This window comes from Narcine bancroftii, chromosome 3 (assembly GCF_036971445.1).
Source record: "Narcine bancroftii isolate sNarBan1 chromosome 3, sNarBan1.hap1, whole genome shotgun sequence".
NCBI classification, from domain to species: domain Eukaryota; kingdom Metazoa; phylum Chordata; class Chondrichthyes; order Torpediniformes; family Narcinidae; genus Narcine; species Narcine bancroftii.
Genome location: NC_091471.1, coordinates 250423600 through 250438337, shown reverse-complemented (window position 1 = coordinate 250438337; position 14738 = coordinate 250423600). Strand labels below are relative to the sequence as shown.

At 45.7% G+C, this 14738-nt stretch overlaps 1 protein-coding gene across 2 annotated transcripts in view; it reads right to left on the bottom strand.

Moving 5' to 3' along the window:
- Positions 1 to 382: 382 nt before the first annotated feature.
- The window catches only part of selenou1a (selenoprotein U 1a), a 40175-nt gene continuing 25819 nt past the window's right edge, over positions 383 to 14738 (bottom strand). For both annotated transcript variants that reach the window (XM_069927551.1, XM_069927550.1), the window contains exons 4-6: positions 6616 to 6756; positions 4672 to 4836; positions 383 to 1461 (exon numbers count right to left, since the gene is read on the bottom strand). In XM_069927551.1, the coding sequence (XP_069783652.1) occupies positions 1348 to 1461; positions 4672 to 4836; positions 6616 to 6756 (420 nt within the window). In that variant the 3' untranslated portion in view covers positions 383 to 1347. The remainder of the gene's footprint in view (positions 1462 to 4671; positions 4837 to 6615; positions 6757 to 14738) is intronic.

Here is a 14738-nt window from a genome sequence, read left to right as displayed (position 1 = left end):
GACATACAGCAGGGCAACAGGCCCTGCCGCCCATGAGCTTGGGCTACCCAATTACACCTACAATCCCCCACACGTTTTGAACGGTGGGAGGAAACCCACACGGTCATGGGGAGAACATATAAACTCCTTACGCAGGATTCGAACCCCCATGCCCCCCGTGGATACAGAGCGAAGAGGTCACGGGCAATCTGGGCACACAGGAGGATGTCAGGGAAGACCCACAGCACAGCCACTAACTGTGGAGAGAGAAAAAAACTCAGCATCAAAGGAAGCAAGGGATTTTTCTTCTAGCTTTTCTGAAAAAGGCAAAGGGCCTTTCTGGTGGAGAACAGACCACAGTTAAGAGCTTGAAAGTGGGAGCTGAGATCAAAACTAAAATTCATTTGCTCAAGTTTAACAAATATTTATTGATTCAGTTTGTGGTCCATGATGAATGATATTTCCATTTTGACTCAGTGTCTGCCTCTTCTAACCAGCGGTGTAAGCATCAGGCCTGATCAAACGATTTATAATCAGACCCTCATTAATACATACCGGCCAGGGACTCACACAAAACCAAAAAGTCAAAAGGTGGTAGAGGGGAGGATAATGGATCAGGGTTTGGGCGGCTGGTGGTGTGCAGATGGCAAGGTCAGCAGTCTAGAAGGTTGAGCTCTGGGCATTCTGTTTGGACTGTTGGGTACATGGCTTATTGGATATTGGGGGCTGCAGTTACATTTTGGACATTGGGTTTGGATTATGGGTACTGGGTACAATGTTTAGAATGTTGTGTACAGGGTGCTGCGGTTAGATTGGCGGTCATGCAATTAGCTGGTTGGATACCAAATTTAGATTGTCAGGTCCACGATCATGTACTTACTGGGTGCTGTGTTTATCTGGTTGGGAGTGGGTGATGCGTTTAGATTTCTGGGTGCTGTGTTTATCTGGTTGGGTATGGGTGCTGTGTTTATCTGGTTGGGTGTGGGTGCTGCGTTTTGATTTCTGGGTGCTGTGTTTATCTGGCTGGGTGTGGGTGCTGCGTTTTGATTTCTGGGTGCTGTGTTTATCTGGCTGGGTGTGGGTGATGCGTTTAGATTTCTGGGTGCTGTGTTTATCTGGTTGGGTGTGGGTGCTGTGTTTAGATTTCTGGGTGCTGTGTTTATCTGGCTGGGTGCGGGTGATGTTTAGATTACTGGGTGCTGTGTTTATCTGATTGGGTATGGATCCTGTGTTTAGGTTAGTGGGTTCTGCGTTTAGATTACTGGGTGCTGCGTTTATCTGGTTGGGTATCGATGCTGCGTTTAGGTTAGTGGGTTCTGTGTTTAGATATGGGGCTGTGCTTACAATCAGCCAATCTGCCAACATAATTTAAAACTCAGATTTTGTCTCCTTCCAAGGCTTAATCCTTCCAACGGCCTCTAGCAGGGACGTGTGGTCAACAGCATCACCAAATTCCTTCTCCTGGTGCTCCAAGAGGATCCCCTGTGTGGGCAAAAGAGCAGCAGATCGTCAAAATCCTCCCTCCCCGCTCACTCAACCCACCAGTGACCCCATAAATGCTCGACAGGGCATCCTGCAACCTCGTGCTTGTCTCTCCAGCTGCAGGTCATTCATCTCTTTGGATGATTCTCCCACTAACCTGGCCCTCGCGTCTCCACCCTTCATCAAAGTGATGCCTATAAATTCGTATGCAAGGCGAATAAATATTGTACTGCTTCACTTGAACCTCGGAATGAGATTCTGGTAATAGGGGTGACAATGGATCCACCTGATTAATCCCACTCATTCCCACTGGCCTAACTCAATAAAATCTGTGTTCTATTTTCGTGGGTTCTGCTGTTTATTTTTGTACCTTGACAGTCAGCATGATTATCACAGAAATGTGGGGGAATAAATTGGCTTAATGATGGATGTGGTACTGGGGGCTGTAGATTCATTGGGCTGAAGGGGCCTGTTACCGTGCTGTTATATTTAAATTTAAAACCACGCCCTCGTGTTATTGAGGCCACGATCATGTGAGAATGATTCTGACTGACTCTATTTAGTCTACTTATGCCTCTTGCAAGGACAGACAGTACTTCTTTCAGCTCACCCTCAGCTTTCTTTGTTCCAGAGCAAACAATGCCAGCCTATCCAGTCTCTCGTTGGAACTAAACTACTCTCAACCAGGCAACATTCTCCAGAGAGCATAAATGTGCGGAGTGAATAAGCGGTGGTGGATGTGGGCAGGCTGGAGAAGAAAGCATTGGATACAATCTGGGCTACCATGGGGGGGGCGGGGGGCAGGGGACAGCTCCACAAAACCAGGACCACACTGAATTATTTGCATAGAGTTCTGGCTACTACGGCGGTGTGGTTGGCGTAGTGGTTAACACAACACCTTCACAGGGCCAGTGATCTGGACTGGGGTTCAAATCCTGCGCTGTCTGCAAGGGGTTTGTACATTCTCCCCTCTCCACCCCCCCCCCCCCACCCCGTGTCTGAACGGTTTTCCCTGGGGGGAAAATTGGGACTCGTTTGCCAAAATGGCCTGTTACTGTGCTGTACGTCTACATCAGGGGTGTCAAACTCAAATTCATGGAGGGCCAAATTAAAAACTTGGACTAAGTCGAGGGCCGAACTAAATATTTATTGAAATTTTTCAACAACATCTGCATGTTTTCTCTTCTTTCAACGTATGTAATGTTAAACTTTAGGATATAACTTTAGGAGGATAATGTTACAGGTCAGGAGTAGGTAGCTCAAGTTCACCCTTTGCTTGACCTGAGGGAAACCTATTTGGTCCCTGTGGAGATGTAGTCAGCATTCACAGGTTGTGTCCATTTTGGCCTGCATCAGGACTCAGCATTTCCTGCTCACTCCTCAGGCTCTAGGCCTCTATTCACCCTCGACCCACCATCCCTCTACCTGACCAGTCCTTTACCCAACCTCTACTCACCCCTCACTCCACTCACTCTGCCTCTACCCACCCCATCCTATTCACGCCCCTCTACTGCCTCTCCCCTCAACCTGTTCCTCCCTCTACCCGTCTCTCACCCTCTAATCACCCCTCCCCTACTCACCCTGCCCCTCCCCTTTTACCTCATCCCTCCCTCTAACTGCCCCTGCACCACTATAACTTCCCCTGCCCATTACTCCTCACCTACACCCTCTGCCCACCCCTGCTTACCCACCCACTCAGGCCCAGCGCGCTGCCGATCAGCCTTTGCGGAACAACAGGGGCCGTGCATGTCCGTCGCGCCGACAGGAAATCACAGGCGCTCGCCAATCCGCCACACCGCTCGACAGGTGGGAGAAGTGACTGGTTGTGCGGGGAGCCTTCCAACTGGCTTGCCGGCTGATGACATCGACAGACTTCTTGTGTTACAATTTTGTTTTCCCCGTTCTCAAAGTTTGCACAGTCAACCTGCAACACTCTTGCTCCCTCCGCGTCCCATGGATCTGATGCCCGGGTGTTGTTAGGATTCCCAGCAGAAGGTTTGTGGAACTTTACCATTCTGGATTCCTTTTTGAGAATATTCTGGCCATCTTTTAAGGAGGGTGGTTTTAGGGGGGAGGGGATAGTTAGGGGGTGGGGAAGGATGTGCAATGAAGGGGGAGGATGGTGGGGGTGACATTACCAAAAAACAGCATCAGCTCTCGCTGCAGGGCGGGCCACCTCTAATACATTTTTGAAATGATCTTGCGGGCCAAATATAATTATATCGCGGGTCAAATTTGGCCCGCGGGCCAGAGTTTGACATGTGTGGTCTACATTAAAAAAATGTTAAATACATGTGGTGATATGTAATTACACCATTAGGTCACCAGGGGTCACCCCAGTGACCTTGTATATAAAGCAGTCCAGAGCTACAGTCTAGCCTTCCAGGTTCATGGAGAGAGAGACAAGACCTCTTAGTGTACACTGATTTAAGTGATCTCCTCTAGTCTCACCCTCCAATCCCCTCCCATCCATGCACTTATCCAACCTTCTCTGAAATGACAAAACTGACCCTGCTGCATTCCACTCAGATGAGAGGGTAGAAATTTAGAGGTAATCTGAGGGCCAATGTTTACAGAAAGAAGGTGGTGGGCCTATGGTCGGAGCTGCTCGGGAAGATGCAGTGGGCAGTTTTGGGCTCCTCATTGAAGAAAGGATTTGCTGACATTGGAAAGGGTTCAGAGGAGGGTCACAAGGATAATTCCAGGAAAGAAATAGTTATCATATGAGGAGTGTTTAACGCTCTTGGCCTGTACTCATCAGAATGTAGAAAAATTAGGGGGGAATATTTTTGAAACATTTTGAATGTAGGAAGGTCGTTTCCCATGGTGGGAGAATCGAGGACAAGAGGGCATAACCTCAGGAGTGAAGAGTATCCGCTTAGAACAGGGATGCAAAGAATTTCTTCAGGCAGAGGGTGGTAAATCTATGGAATTTGTTGCCTAGGCAGTAGTGGAGGCTGGGTCATTGGGTGTATTTAGGGCTAAGGTTGATTGGATCTTGATTAGCCAGGGCATCAAAGACCGGGCAGTGGGCTGGGTGGGAAAATGGATCAGTTGATGATTAAAGGACGGAGCAGACTCGATGGGCTGAACAGCATATTCTGCTCCTAGGTCTTATCAAGTTTACAATGCATTTGGAAAGGAGCCAAGGTGCCCTGCTTCTATTCCCAACACAGAAGTAAAACACGATCCCCATCCGTTCTCTCTGACCTGCTCCCCAGGTCCAATGACGAAAACGCCTCCAAGAATGAAGCCTTCCCCATCGGTGTTCCCGGTGAATCCCTTCCGCCAGGCCCGGATGAAGTTTCTCCAAACACCCAGGCGAGCAAACCCCATCAATCCTAGGATCCGCTGCCTTGGCCCGTAGAAACATTTCTACAAAACAGAGCAAGAAAGATAAATGCCGAGATTCTTTGGCGTGCATTTAACTAGTGCAGCATGGACACACATCTCCTCACGTGTCAGGAAGGTGCAACAGTGATTGTACTTCCTGAGAACGCTTAATCGTGCAAGGCTACTGGCCACCATCATGTCAAACTTCCCCAGGAGCTCTATCAAGAGCATCCTGGCCAGCTACTTCACAGTGTGGTACAGTTTTTGCAGAGAAATGGATCAGAGGTCAACCCACAGGACTATAAGAGTGGCAAAGAGGATCACTGGAGTCTCCCCTCCCCCCACGTGATCTAGCGGGATCATTGTCTGAAGAGGGCGCGCTAAATCACGAATGTCCCCTTCTACCCCTCACACAGTATTTTTCAGCTACTCCTGTCCTGGGAAGAGGTACAGGAGGATCAGAGCCAGCACCACCAGGCTGAGGAACAGCTTCTCCCCACAGGCAGCTGAACGACCAAAAGAACTGCTCCCACTAACCATCTGAGACTCCCATATTCACAAAACAATTTATTTGCACATATGAAGACTCGTCCTGCACATGTATTGTTTGTCTGTCTGTGGGTTATGTCTGGTTGCGTGTCTGTGTGTTTTGGACCAAGGATCAGAGAACTCTGCTTTGTCAGGTTGTACTTGTGCAATCAAATGGCAATAAACTTGAACGAGCTCAAGGTCCTTCCTCTGGATCAAGAAATGGGAAGGAAAGAAACATTTCTCTCTAACTAACTAATCCCCACATTCCCAGTTGGACTTGAATTTCCACGTCACAATTGGTTCAGAGCAAAGAGTTCTATCTCTGTGCAGTTTGCAGCTGTGAAAGCCATGGCTTGTTGGGTATCAGCAAGGATGGTCCTTGTACAAAATGTATTTTTTAAAATTCCAGACTCTAAAAATGAAGGAGACAATCCCCCAGGCATCAAACAATTAACATTAAATTCTGATCAATTTGTGCTTCCTTTAATGACCCTCCCCAACACCTCTGTCATCCCAACGACCAGTGGCTGGAGTTCAAAATACACGTACAGTAAAACTCTTGGTATCCGGAGTTCAAGCAACTGGCAGCCTCAAGAAACTAGCAAAATAAAAAAAAATTGAGGAAAATAAATTAAAAAATTAATACAAGAATAAAATAATAGGTAAAAAATACACAAGTTTAAAATTTTTTAAAGTAAATGTTCTCTGAAGCAACACCTAGACCTTTGGTGAAGATGGGAGCAAATATTCACCTAGCGGAGTGCCTTGGTCTGGCTTTGCTCATAGCAGCTGTTTGAATAAAGTTGTGTGAAACAGTGATGGCGTCACCCAGGATGAAGAGCTGGTTGATGCCACTCACCGTTGGGGTGACTCAAAGTGTCTTCTTATTCCTGCTTAGTAAGTCACCCACAGTCTTTATCTGTAAACTTGTGGGGGGGGGTTATTATCTATAATGTTATTGATTGTTTTTTGGTCGGATCCGTGGAGGGGGTGGAATCTTCAGATGCAGCGATGCTTAAATGTTTTCAATAAATGTGACTAAAAATAAAGTTAAATGCTTTAAGGTTTATATATTCATAAAAAGTAAAGTTTGTTCAGTGTAAGTACAGTATTTTTGTCTTTTTAATTGCTTATTCTTAATGAAGGTGGATTACTCAAGCAACCAGAAAATTCACTTATCTGGCATCTACCAATTGCCATAGGTGCCAGATACCAACATTTTTACTGAAATCAATACTGCTGCCAGCACAGCTCATCTCCCCTTCCCAATGTTCGATAAAGAGTACATACATTGACATCTAGAAAGATTTTTCCTTTGAAATAGGGCTGAAAGTCCTTCACTTCATTCTTGATATTTTCTTTGATGACAGCGTAGAGAGGGACACCCAGCTCATCCAGCTGGGGTGTCAAAGAGGAGAGCTCGGCGGCCTCCTGTGGGTAGACACAAGAGAACTCAAGTCAACATGAGGGGTACTGGAAGGGCAAGGAGATTAAGGCTGCAATGTCCCAGCCTCAGAACGATCCAGCAGTCACAGGGTAACCATCAGTAAACAGATTCAAATTTATTGTCAGAGTACATACATCCCTGAGATTCTTTATCCTTGGGCGCAACAGAATTACCACTTACACTCTTTGTTTCCTGAAAGATAATTGGGGATTATGAAGTTTAAAGGCCTGAGGGGCCTCAGAATTTTAGACACCTCTATTCTTTCTTTGACTTGGCTTCGCAGACGAAGATTTATGGAGGGGTAAAAGTCCACGTCAGCTGCAGGCTCGTTTGTGGCTGACAAGTCCGATGCGGGACAGGCAAACACAGTTGCAGTGGAAAATTGGTTGGTTGGGGTTGGGTTTTTCCTCCTTTGTCTTTTGTCAGTGAGGTGGGCTCTGCGGTCTTCTTCAAAGGAGGTTGCTGCCCGCCGAACTGTGAGGCGCCAAGATGCACCTTATTTTTTTTTTTCTTTGGCTTGGCTTCGCGGACGAAGATTTATGGAGGGGGTAAAAAGTCCACGTCAGCTGCAGGCTCGTTTGTGGCTGACAAGTCCGATGCGGGACAGGCAGACACGGTTGCAGCGGTTGCAGGGGAAAATTGGTTGGTTGGGGTTGGGTGTTGGGTTTTTCCTCCTTTGCCTTTTGTCAGTGAGGTGGGCTCTGCGGTCTTCTTCAAAGGAGGTTGCTGCCCGCCAAACTGTGAGGCGCCAAGATGCACGGTTTGAGGCGTTATCAGCCCACTGGTCAATGTGGCAGGCACCAAGAGATTTCTTTAGGCAATCCTTGTACCTTTTCTTTGGTGCACCTCTGTCACGGTGGCCAGTGGAGAGCTCGCCATATAACACGATCTTGGGAAGGCGATGGTCCTCCATTCTGGAGACGTGACCCATCCAGCGCAGCTGGATCTTCAGCAGCGTGGACTCGATGCTGTCGACCTCTGCCATCTCGAGTACTTCAACGTTAGGGATGAAAGCGCTCCAATGGATGTTGAGGATGGAGCGGAGACAACGCTGGTGGAAGCGTTCTAGGAGCCGTAGGTGGTGCCGGTAGAGGACCCATGATTCGGAGCCGAACAGGAGTGTGGGTATGACAACGGCTCTGTATACGCTTATCTTTGTGAGGTTTTTCAGTTGGTTGTTTTTCCAGACTCTTTTGTGTAGTCTTCCAAAGGCGCTATTTGCCTTGGCGAGTCTGTTGTCTATCTCATTGTCGATCCTTGCATCTGATGAAATGGTGCAGCCGAGATAGGTAAACTGGTTGACCGTTTTGAGTTTTGTGTGCCTGATGGTGATGTGGGGGGGCTGGTAGTCATGGTGGGGAGCTGGCTGATGGAGGACCTCAGTTTTCTTCAGGCTGACTTCCAGACCAAACATTTTGGCAGTTTCCGCAAAGCAGGACGTCAACCGCTGAAGAGCTGGCTCTGAATGGGCAACTAAAGCGGCATCGTCTGCAAAGAGTAGTTCACGGACAAGTTTCTCTTGTGTCTTGGTGTGAGCTTGCAGGCGCCTCAGATTGAAGAGACTGCCATCCGTGCGGTACCGGATGTAAACAGCGTCTTCATTGTTGGGGTCTTTCATGGCTTGGTTCAGCATCATGCTGAAGAAGATTGAAAAGAGGGTTGGTGCGAGAACACAGCCTTGCTTCACGCCATTGTTAATGGAGAAAGGTTCAGAGAGCTCATTGCTGTATCTGACCCGACCTTGTTGGTTTTCGTGCAGTTGGATAATCATGTTGAGGAACTTTGGGGGACATCCGATGCGCTCTAGTATTTGCCAAAGCCCTTTCCTGCTCACGGTGTCGAAGGCTTTGGTGAGGTCAACAAAGGTGATGTAGAGTCCTTTGTTTTGTTCTCTGTACTTTTCTTGGAGCTGTCTGAGGGCAAAGACCATGTCAGTAGTTCCTCTGTTTGCGCGAAAGCCGCACTGTGATTCTGGGAGAATATTCTCGGCGACACTAGGTATTATTCTATTTAGTAGAATCCTAGCGAAGATTTTGCCTGCAATGGAGAGCAACGTGATTCCCCTGTAGTTTGAGCAGTCTGATTTCTCGCCTTTGTTTTTGTACAGGGTGATGATGGTGGCATCACGAAGATCCTGAGGCAGTTTTCCTTGGTCCCAACAAAGCTTGAAAAACTCATGCAGTTTGGCATGCAGAGTTTTGCCGCCAGCCTTCCAGACCTCTGGGGGGATTCCATCCATACCTGCTGCTTTGCCATTTTTCAGTTGTTCGATTGCCTTATATGTCTCATCCAGGGTGAGAACCTCATCCAGCTCTAGCATTAGGGGCTGTTGAGGGAGCTGGATGAGGTTAATCTATTAATCCCCTCAGAAAGGCACAACAGCAGTTGCACTCCTTGAGAGGACTGAGACGAGCAAGGGTACTGGCTACCATTATGTCAGCCTTCCACAGGAGCTCTATTGAGAGTATCCTGGCCAGCTGCATCACAGTGTGGTATTTTTGCTGCAGAGAAATGGACTGGATTGGCAGAGAGGATCACTGGAGTCCGTCCCCACCCCCCCATCAATGTGATCTACCAGGATCATTGCCTGAAGAGGGCACACAAAATCATTGAGGGTCCCTTCCACCCCGTGCACAGCATCTTTCAGCCGCTCTTGTCGGGAAAGAGGAATAGGAGTATCAGAGCCAGCACCAGCAGGCTGAGGAACAGCTTTTCCCCATGGACATCACAGGCAAAACCCTCCCCACTACTGAGAATATCTACAGGGAACGCTACTGTCAGAGAGCATCATCAAGGACCCACAACACCCAGCACATGCTCTTTTCTTGCTGCTGCCATCAGGAAAGAGACTCATATCACCAGGTTCAGAAACAGCTGCTGCCCCTCCACCATCAAACTCCTCAACAGCAAATGCAGAGACTCATTTAAGAATTTTTTATTTTGCACATTATTTATTACTGAATATTTATTTGTTTGCACTTGTAGTGTGTGTGCTACTGCAAAATGTTGAAAGAAAGCACACACACGAGGAGTCACAGTCGAAGACTGATTTATTGCATTGGCAGGTCTGCTTTTATTTTCTCCCCACTGCTGATGACAGGAGTGATGTCATGGCAGCGCCGATCTCCGATTGGGCAGCGTTCCCGCCGTTGCTTATTGTTTCCTGCCATGCAGGTGGTCACCTGGGACGAAGGTTGTTAGCCCCCGTGGGGTCTGCTCGTTCTTCGGCCATTTTGTGTACCAGGTCGCGTCCCAGTTAGCGGGCTGCTACACGATCCCTCCCACCAGAAGTGGCAATTGGAGTGCCATTCTCTGTTTTTGGTGGCCTACTTCTAGACACTCTGACAATAAATCTGAACTTTGAAGACATCCTCAAATTAAATCGAAGTAGCCCATTCTGACCATTGAAGCCCAATTAACATACCAACCCCATAATTCTTTTTTGGAATGTGGGAGGAAGCTGGAGCATCCAGGGAGAGGTCACGGGGAGAATATACAAACTCCTTTCAGGCAATGCCACGTTCAAACTTGGATTGCTGGCACTGGTATAGTGTTGCATTAACTGCACCGCCCCACATGAGGGTTCAGAGCCCAAGTGGGCACAGTTTGATAGGCTTCCAGAGTCTGGGATATATTGATTGGTGGGATTGTAGGCACTGAATCCAGGCAACAAGCCAGATCCTGGATAATAGGCCAGCATTTCGCCATGCAGCATGAATGGGATTCATTGTGCAGAAGTGGGCAGGCATTCAGAGGAAAGGTAAAGAAACACAAATGCTGGAGTAATATGGTAAGTCTCGCAAGGTCATCAGGAGGTAAAGATATATTATTGACATTTTGGGCCTGAGCCCTTCTTCAAGGTAGGTATCTGAACTTTTGGGTTTCCCTTTATACAAAAAAAGGTCCTCAGTATTTAAACACAATGTCTTTAAGATTTGTGTTCAGAAAGGAACAAAGTTCAGAACACTTATAAAAAGGTGTGGCAGTAGCAGGCCCCTTGCACTTGGAAAACACAATCAATCCATTGTTTTCTGAACTGAACATTTTTAGGTATGGGCTTGGCGGGCAGGTCCAATATTTATCACTTTTCATTGACATGGAAGATGGTGATAATTTTCCAGGACGTTGGTGGTGCAGGATGGGGTACTCGTGATTCACAGAACATAGGACGGCAGAGGGAACTGGGCCTACACACCACGAGGTCTGGCCCGACCATGATACCGCTTGCAACAATTCATCTGTCTGCTCATGGCCCACATCTCTCCATCCCCTGCCCATTTGTGTCTTGGCCTCTTAAACATCAAAATAACAGCTCCAGCATTTCCTATATTTATTGACTTCTAGGGTTAGTCAGACTGGGCTGCTTTTTGTAAACAGGATGGACTAGGGAATTTTCCCCATTGTTCAGTAATAACTCAAACTGTTTGGCCAAGGAGTCACGTGATGGAGTAGTGGCTGGTAGGGTAAAACCAGCCCTCTCCAGAAAAATAAAGTCAAAAAAAGACAAAGTTCAACAAATATAAAATATAAGAAATAAAAGATAAAGTTGCAGAGAAGAGAAAGAAGATGGCACTTAAGAAGGAAAAAGTAAAAACGGGGAAAAAAAGAAGAAAAGTCACCGGAAAAGAATGGAGAAGGCCTTACTGGCACAAAGGAACAGGGAGTTGCAGTGGCGAAGAGCGCCTGTTCTCTGAGGTTGGTGCCGGCCCTGTGGAGTCTCGACCCCCTGACCGGTGGACTGCAAAAATGGCTCTCTGAGCCAAAAAGTGCGCAACTGTGCATGAGCGAGGAGTCGCGCATGAGCAGTGCGCAATCTAAGGTAAAAGAAAACACTGACGGGAGGGGGGCTCAGCCGAGGAGCAGGCAACAACGGCATGACCAGCTGAGGGATGCCCGAAACCATGGATCTCAGCTGGAAGATGAGGAAGGCAGCAGGAGAGGGAGTGAGGTACCAGGCGAGAAAGAAAGTCAACGGGGTGAATGGCAAGAGGAGCAGCAGCAGCAGGAGGCCTGACAGATGAGCAGCTCAGAAGGAGAGGACCAACAGCAAGAGGCCCAGCAACAAGAGGCCCGACAATGTGAGACAAGCAACTCATCAGGAAAATCAGAAGAGACACAGATACAAAGGGAAGAAGAAGACACAAACACAGGTACAGACACAGAAGAAGAGGAAGAAGATGACCAAGATCTTCACAGAGAAATAGAAGGTGGACAGAATATAGATAAAGCTTCTTTTTGAAGAACAAATGAGAGCATTAAAGGAATGGTTGTCATTAGAATTTAGTGCATTAAAAGAAAAATGAAAAGAACAGAAGATAAAAAGCTAAGTTTAGAACTGGTCGTGACAGAAATAGGGAAAAGAGTAGAAAATGTGGAAGAACGAGAAACAGCTGTAGAAATGGGAAGTAAACGACTTAAGAGGAAAATTGGAAGAAAGTGACAAAAAAATTAAAGACACAAGAGTTGTTAGCTCAGAAAGTTGATGTTGGAAAATTATAGTAGGTGAAACAACTTAAAAATAGTGGGCCTGAAGGAAGATGAAGGCACAAATATAAAGGAATTTATAAAAGAACGGCTCCCAAAGGTCCTGGGAATGACAGAAAAGCAGGAAAAAATGGAAATAGAAAGGGCGCACAGAGCATTAGCTCCGAAACCACAGATACATAAAAAAACCAAGATCCATCTTAGTAAAATTTTTGAGATATACGACAAGAGAAAATATACTGGAGCGGGCAAGAAATAAAATTAGAGAAGATAATAAACCATTGGAATATCATTGATAAATTAACAGAGAGATATAACCAAGGTGGTTGCAGTTACCAAACTTTAAAAATTATTATAGAGCTGCACAATTAAGGTATTTATCAGATTTTTACCAGACAAGAACTAGATAAAATAGGGGAGAAGGTACCGGAACATATACTTTATAAGTGGGAAAAAAAGTTGGTGCAATATAAAAGCTCACAAGTATTGCATCATTTACTTAATACATTGAAGAGGATCCACTTCGAAAGGAAAAAACAAATTACCAAATACCAAAATTATTATTGATGCAAAATCCACTAATCCCTTTTACAATAGATAACCTTTCCTTTAGAGAATGGGAGAGAAAAGTAATCAAAAGAATAGAAAATTGTTTTTTGGGACATAATTTATAACATTTGAACAGTTGAAGTACAAATTTGGAATAACTCACAGTATAATGTTTGCATATCATCAACTGAAAGCTTATTTAAAGGATAAATTGGGAAACAGACTGAGATTACCAGAAGGAAGCAGCTTTGAATATGTGATTACAGACACAATGATAATTAAAAGATTTATAACAAACATGTACATTAAGTTGCAAGATAAGGAAAATGATGAAATAAGCTATAAACCTAAACAAAAGTGGGAAAAGGATTTAAACATAAATATAAAAAATGAAGCATGGGAAAAGTTATGTTCTGGAACTATGAAGAATACAATAAACACAAGGTTACGCAAGATACAGTATAATTGGTTACACAGGTTATATATCACTCCTTGAAAGGAGTGATATTATCAGATAGATGTTTTCACTGTTAGAAGGAAATGGGAACAACAGTACGTGCACGAAAGTGAAAATGTTTTTGAAAGATCTAAATCAGATATTAAATAGAATCTCAAAAAATAACATTTCAAAAATTCCAGAGATCTTTCTTCTAAGTAACATAAGAAGAAAGGAATTAGGCCTCAAATTGGATAAAGCACAAAAAAGATTCATTATGATAGCCTTAGCAGTAGCAAAAAATCTATAATGTCAACTTGGAAAATGGAAGAGAGCCTGAGAGTACAGCAATGGTACATAGAAATGATTAAATGTATTCCATTGGAAAAAATAACACATAATTTAAAAAATAATGTCACATTATTTGAACAAATTTAGGAACCGTACATGGAACATAACAGAGAGGGCTCACCTCGGACCTCTACCCCCTAAAATGATGAGAAGACAAAACGACTTGATCCAGTGTGTAAAAGGAGATGGTACATTTTTCTTGTTTATTTTTCATTGTGTGAAGACATTGTTTAATGGTTTTATTGTATTGTATATGTTTAATGTTTATTGGTTTTGGAGGGGGGTGGGAAGGGGGAATAAAGGGAGAAAATGCCCCACTGTATATATTTAATGAGAAACGTTTGTATATATTTTGGTTGATATGGTTCACAGTGTGAAAAATAAAAAAAATTTAAAAAACTGTTTGGCCAGAGGGACAAGGCTGGTTTTGAACTGTGGAGTGAATCGAATTGGTTGGGCACTGGTTTCTGACGTTGGTGGAACAGAATAGCATCTGTGAGCACTATCGCTCTCCTTTTCTCCTTCTCCGAGCCAGAGACATGGCTGCTGGGACTTCCTTTTGGTACCTCATCTTTCCCCCCCCCATCCCACAGAGGCCAGAACACTCCACTTGTTAGTGAGGAGGATGGCCACAGAGAGGTTCCTGCCCTCTCAGGGTATATTATACCCTTTACCCTGCTGGCCCCCCCCCCCCCCACCAACCTCCTCAACATCTGCACCTTCGGCAAGACCCCATCACTAAAGCTCTCATCTATGATGTCCTCACATCCAGAATGATCTGGTGTATGTCCAGCTCCCTGATCTGGCCAGTCAGGAGTGGGAGCTACACCCTACTTCCTACAGGAGTCATGGTCAGGAAACACTGGAAGATCCTCTGACTTCCAGAATCCTGCAGGAGCAGCACTGGACAGCTCAGCCGTCTCACCTGCATGAGTGTTGCCCTAATCTCTACGGCCTCTGTTGGCCAAAACCTCTACGTCCCCCTCTTACACTGGCTTCTTGTACAGTGGCCACTCAGTTTATCTTGTTCTGGTAGCTGACACTTTATGTAGTCCTAAAGCACATGAGCCCTAAAGCACATGAACAGGCCCGGCTTGTCCATGCTGAACAACGTATCCTCCTGCTTTAGTCCCACTTGCCCACATA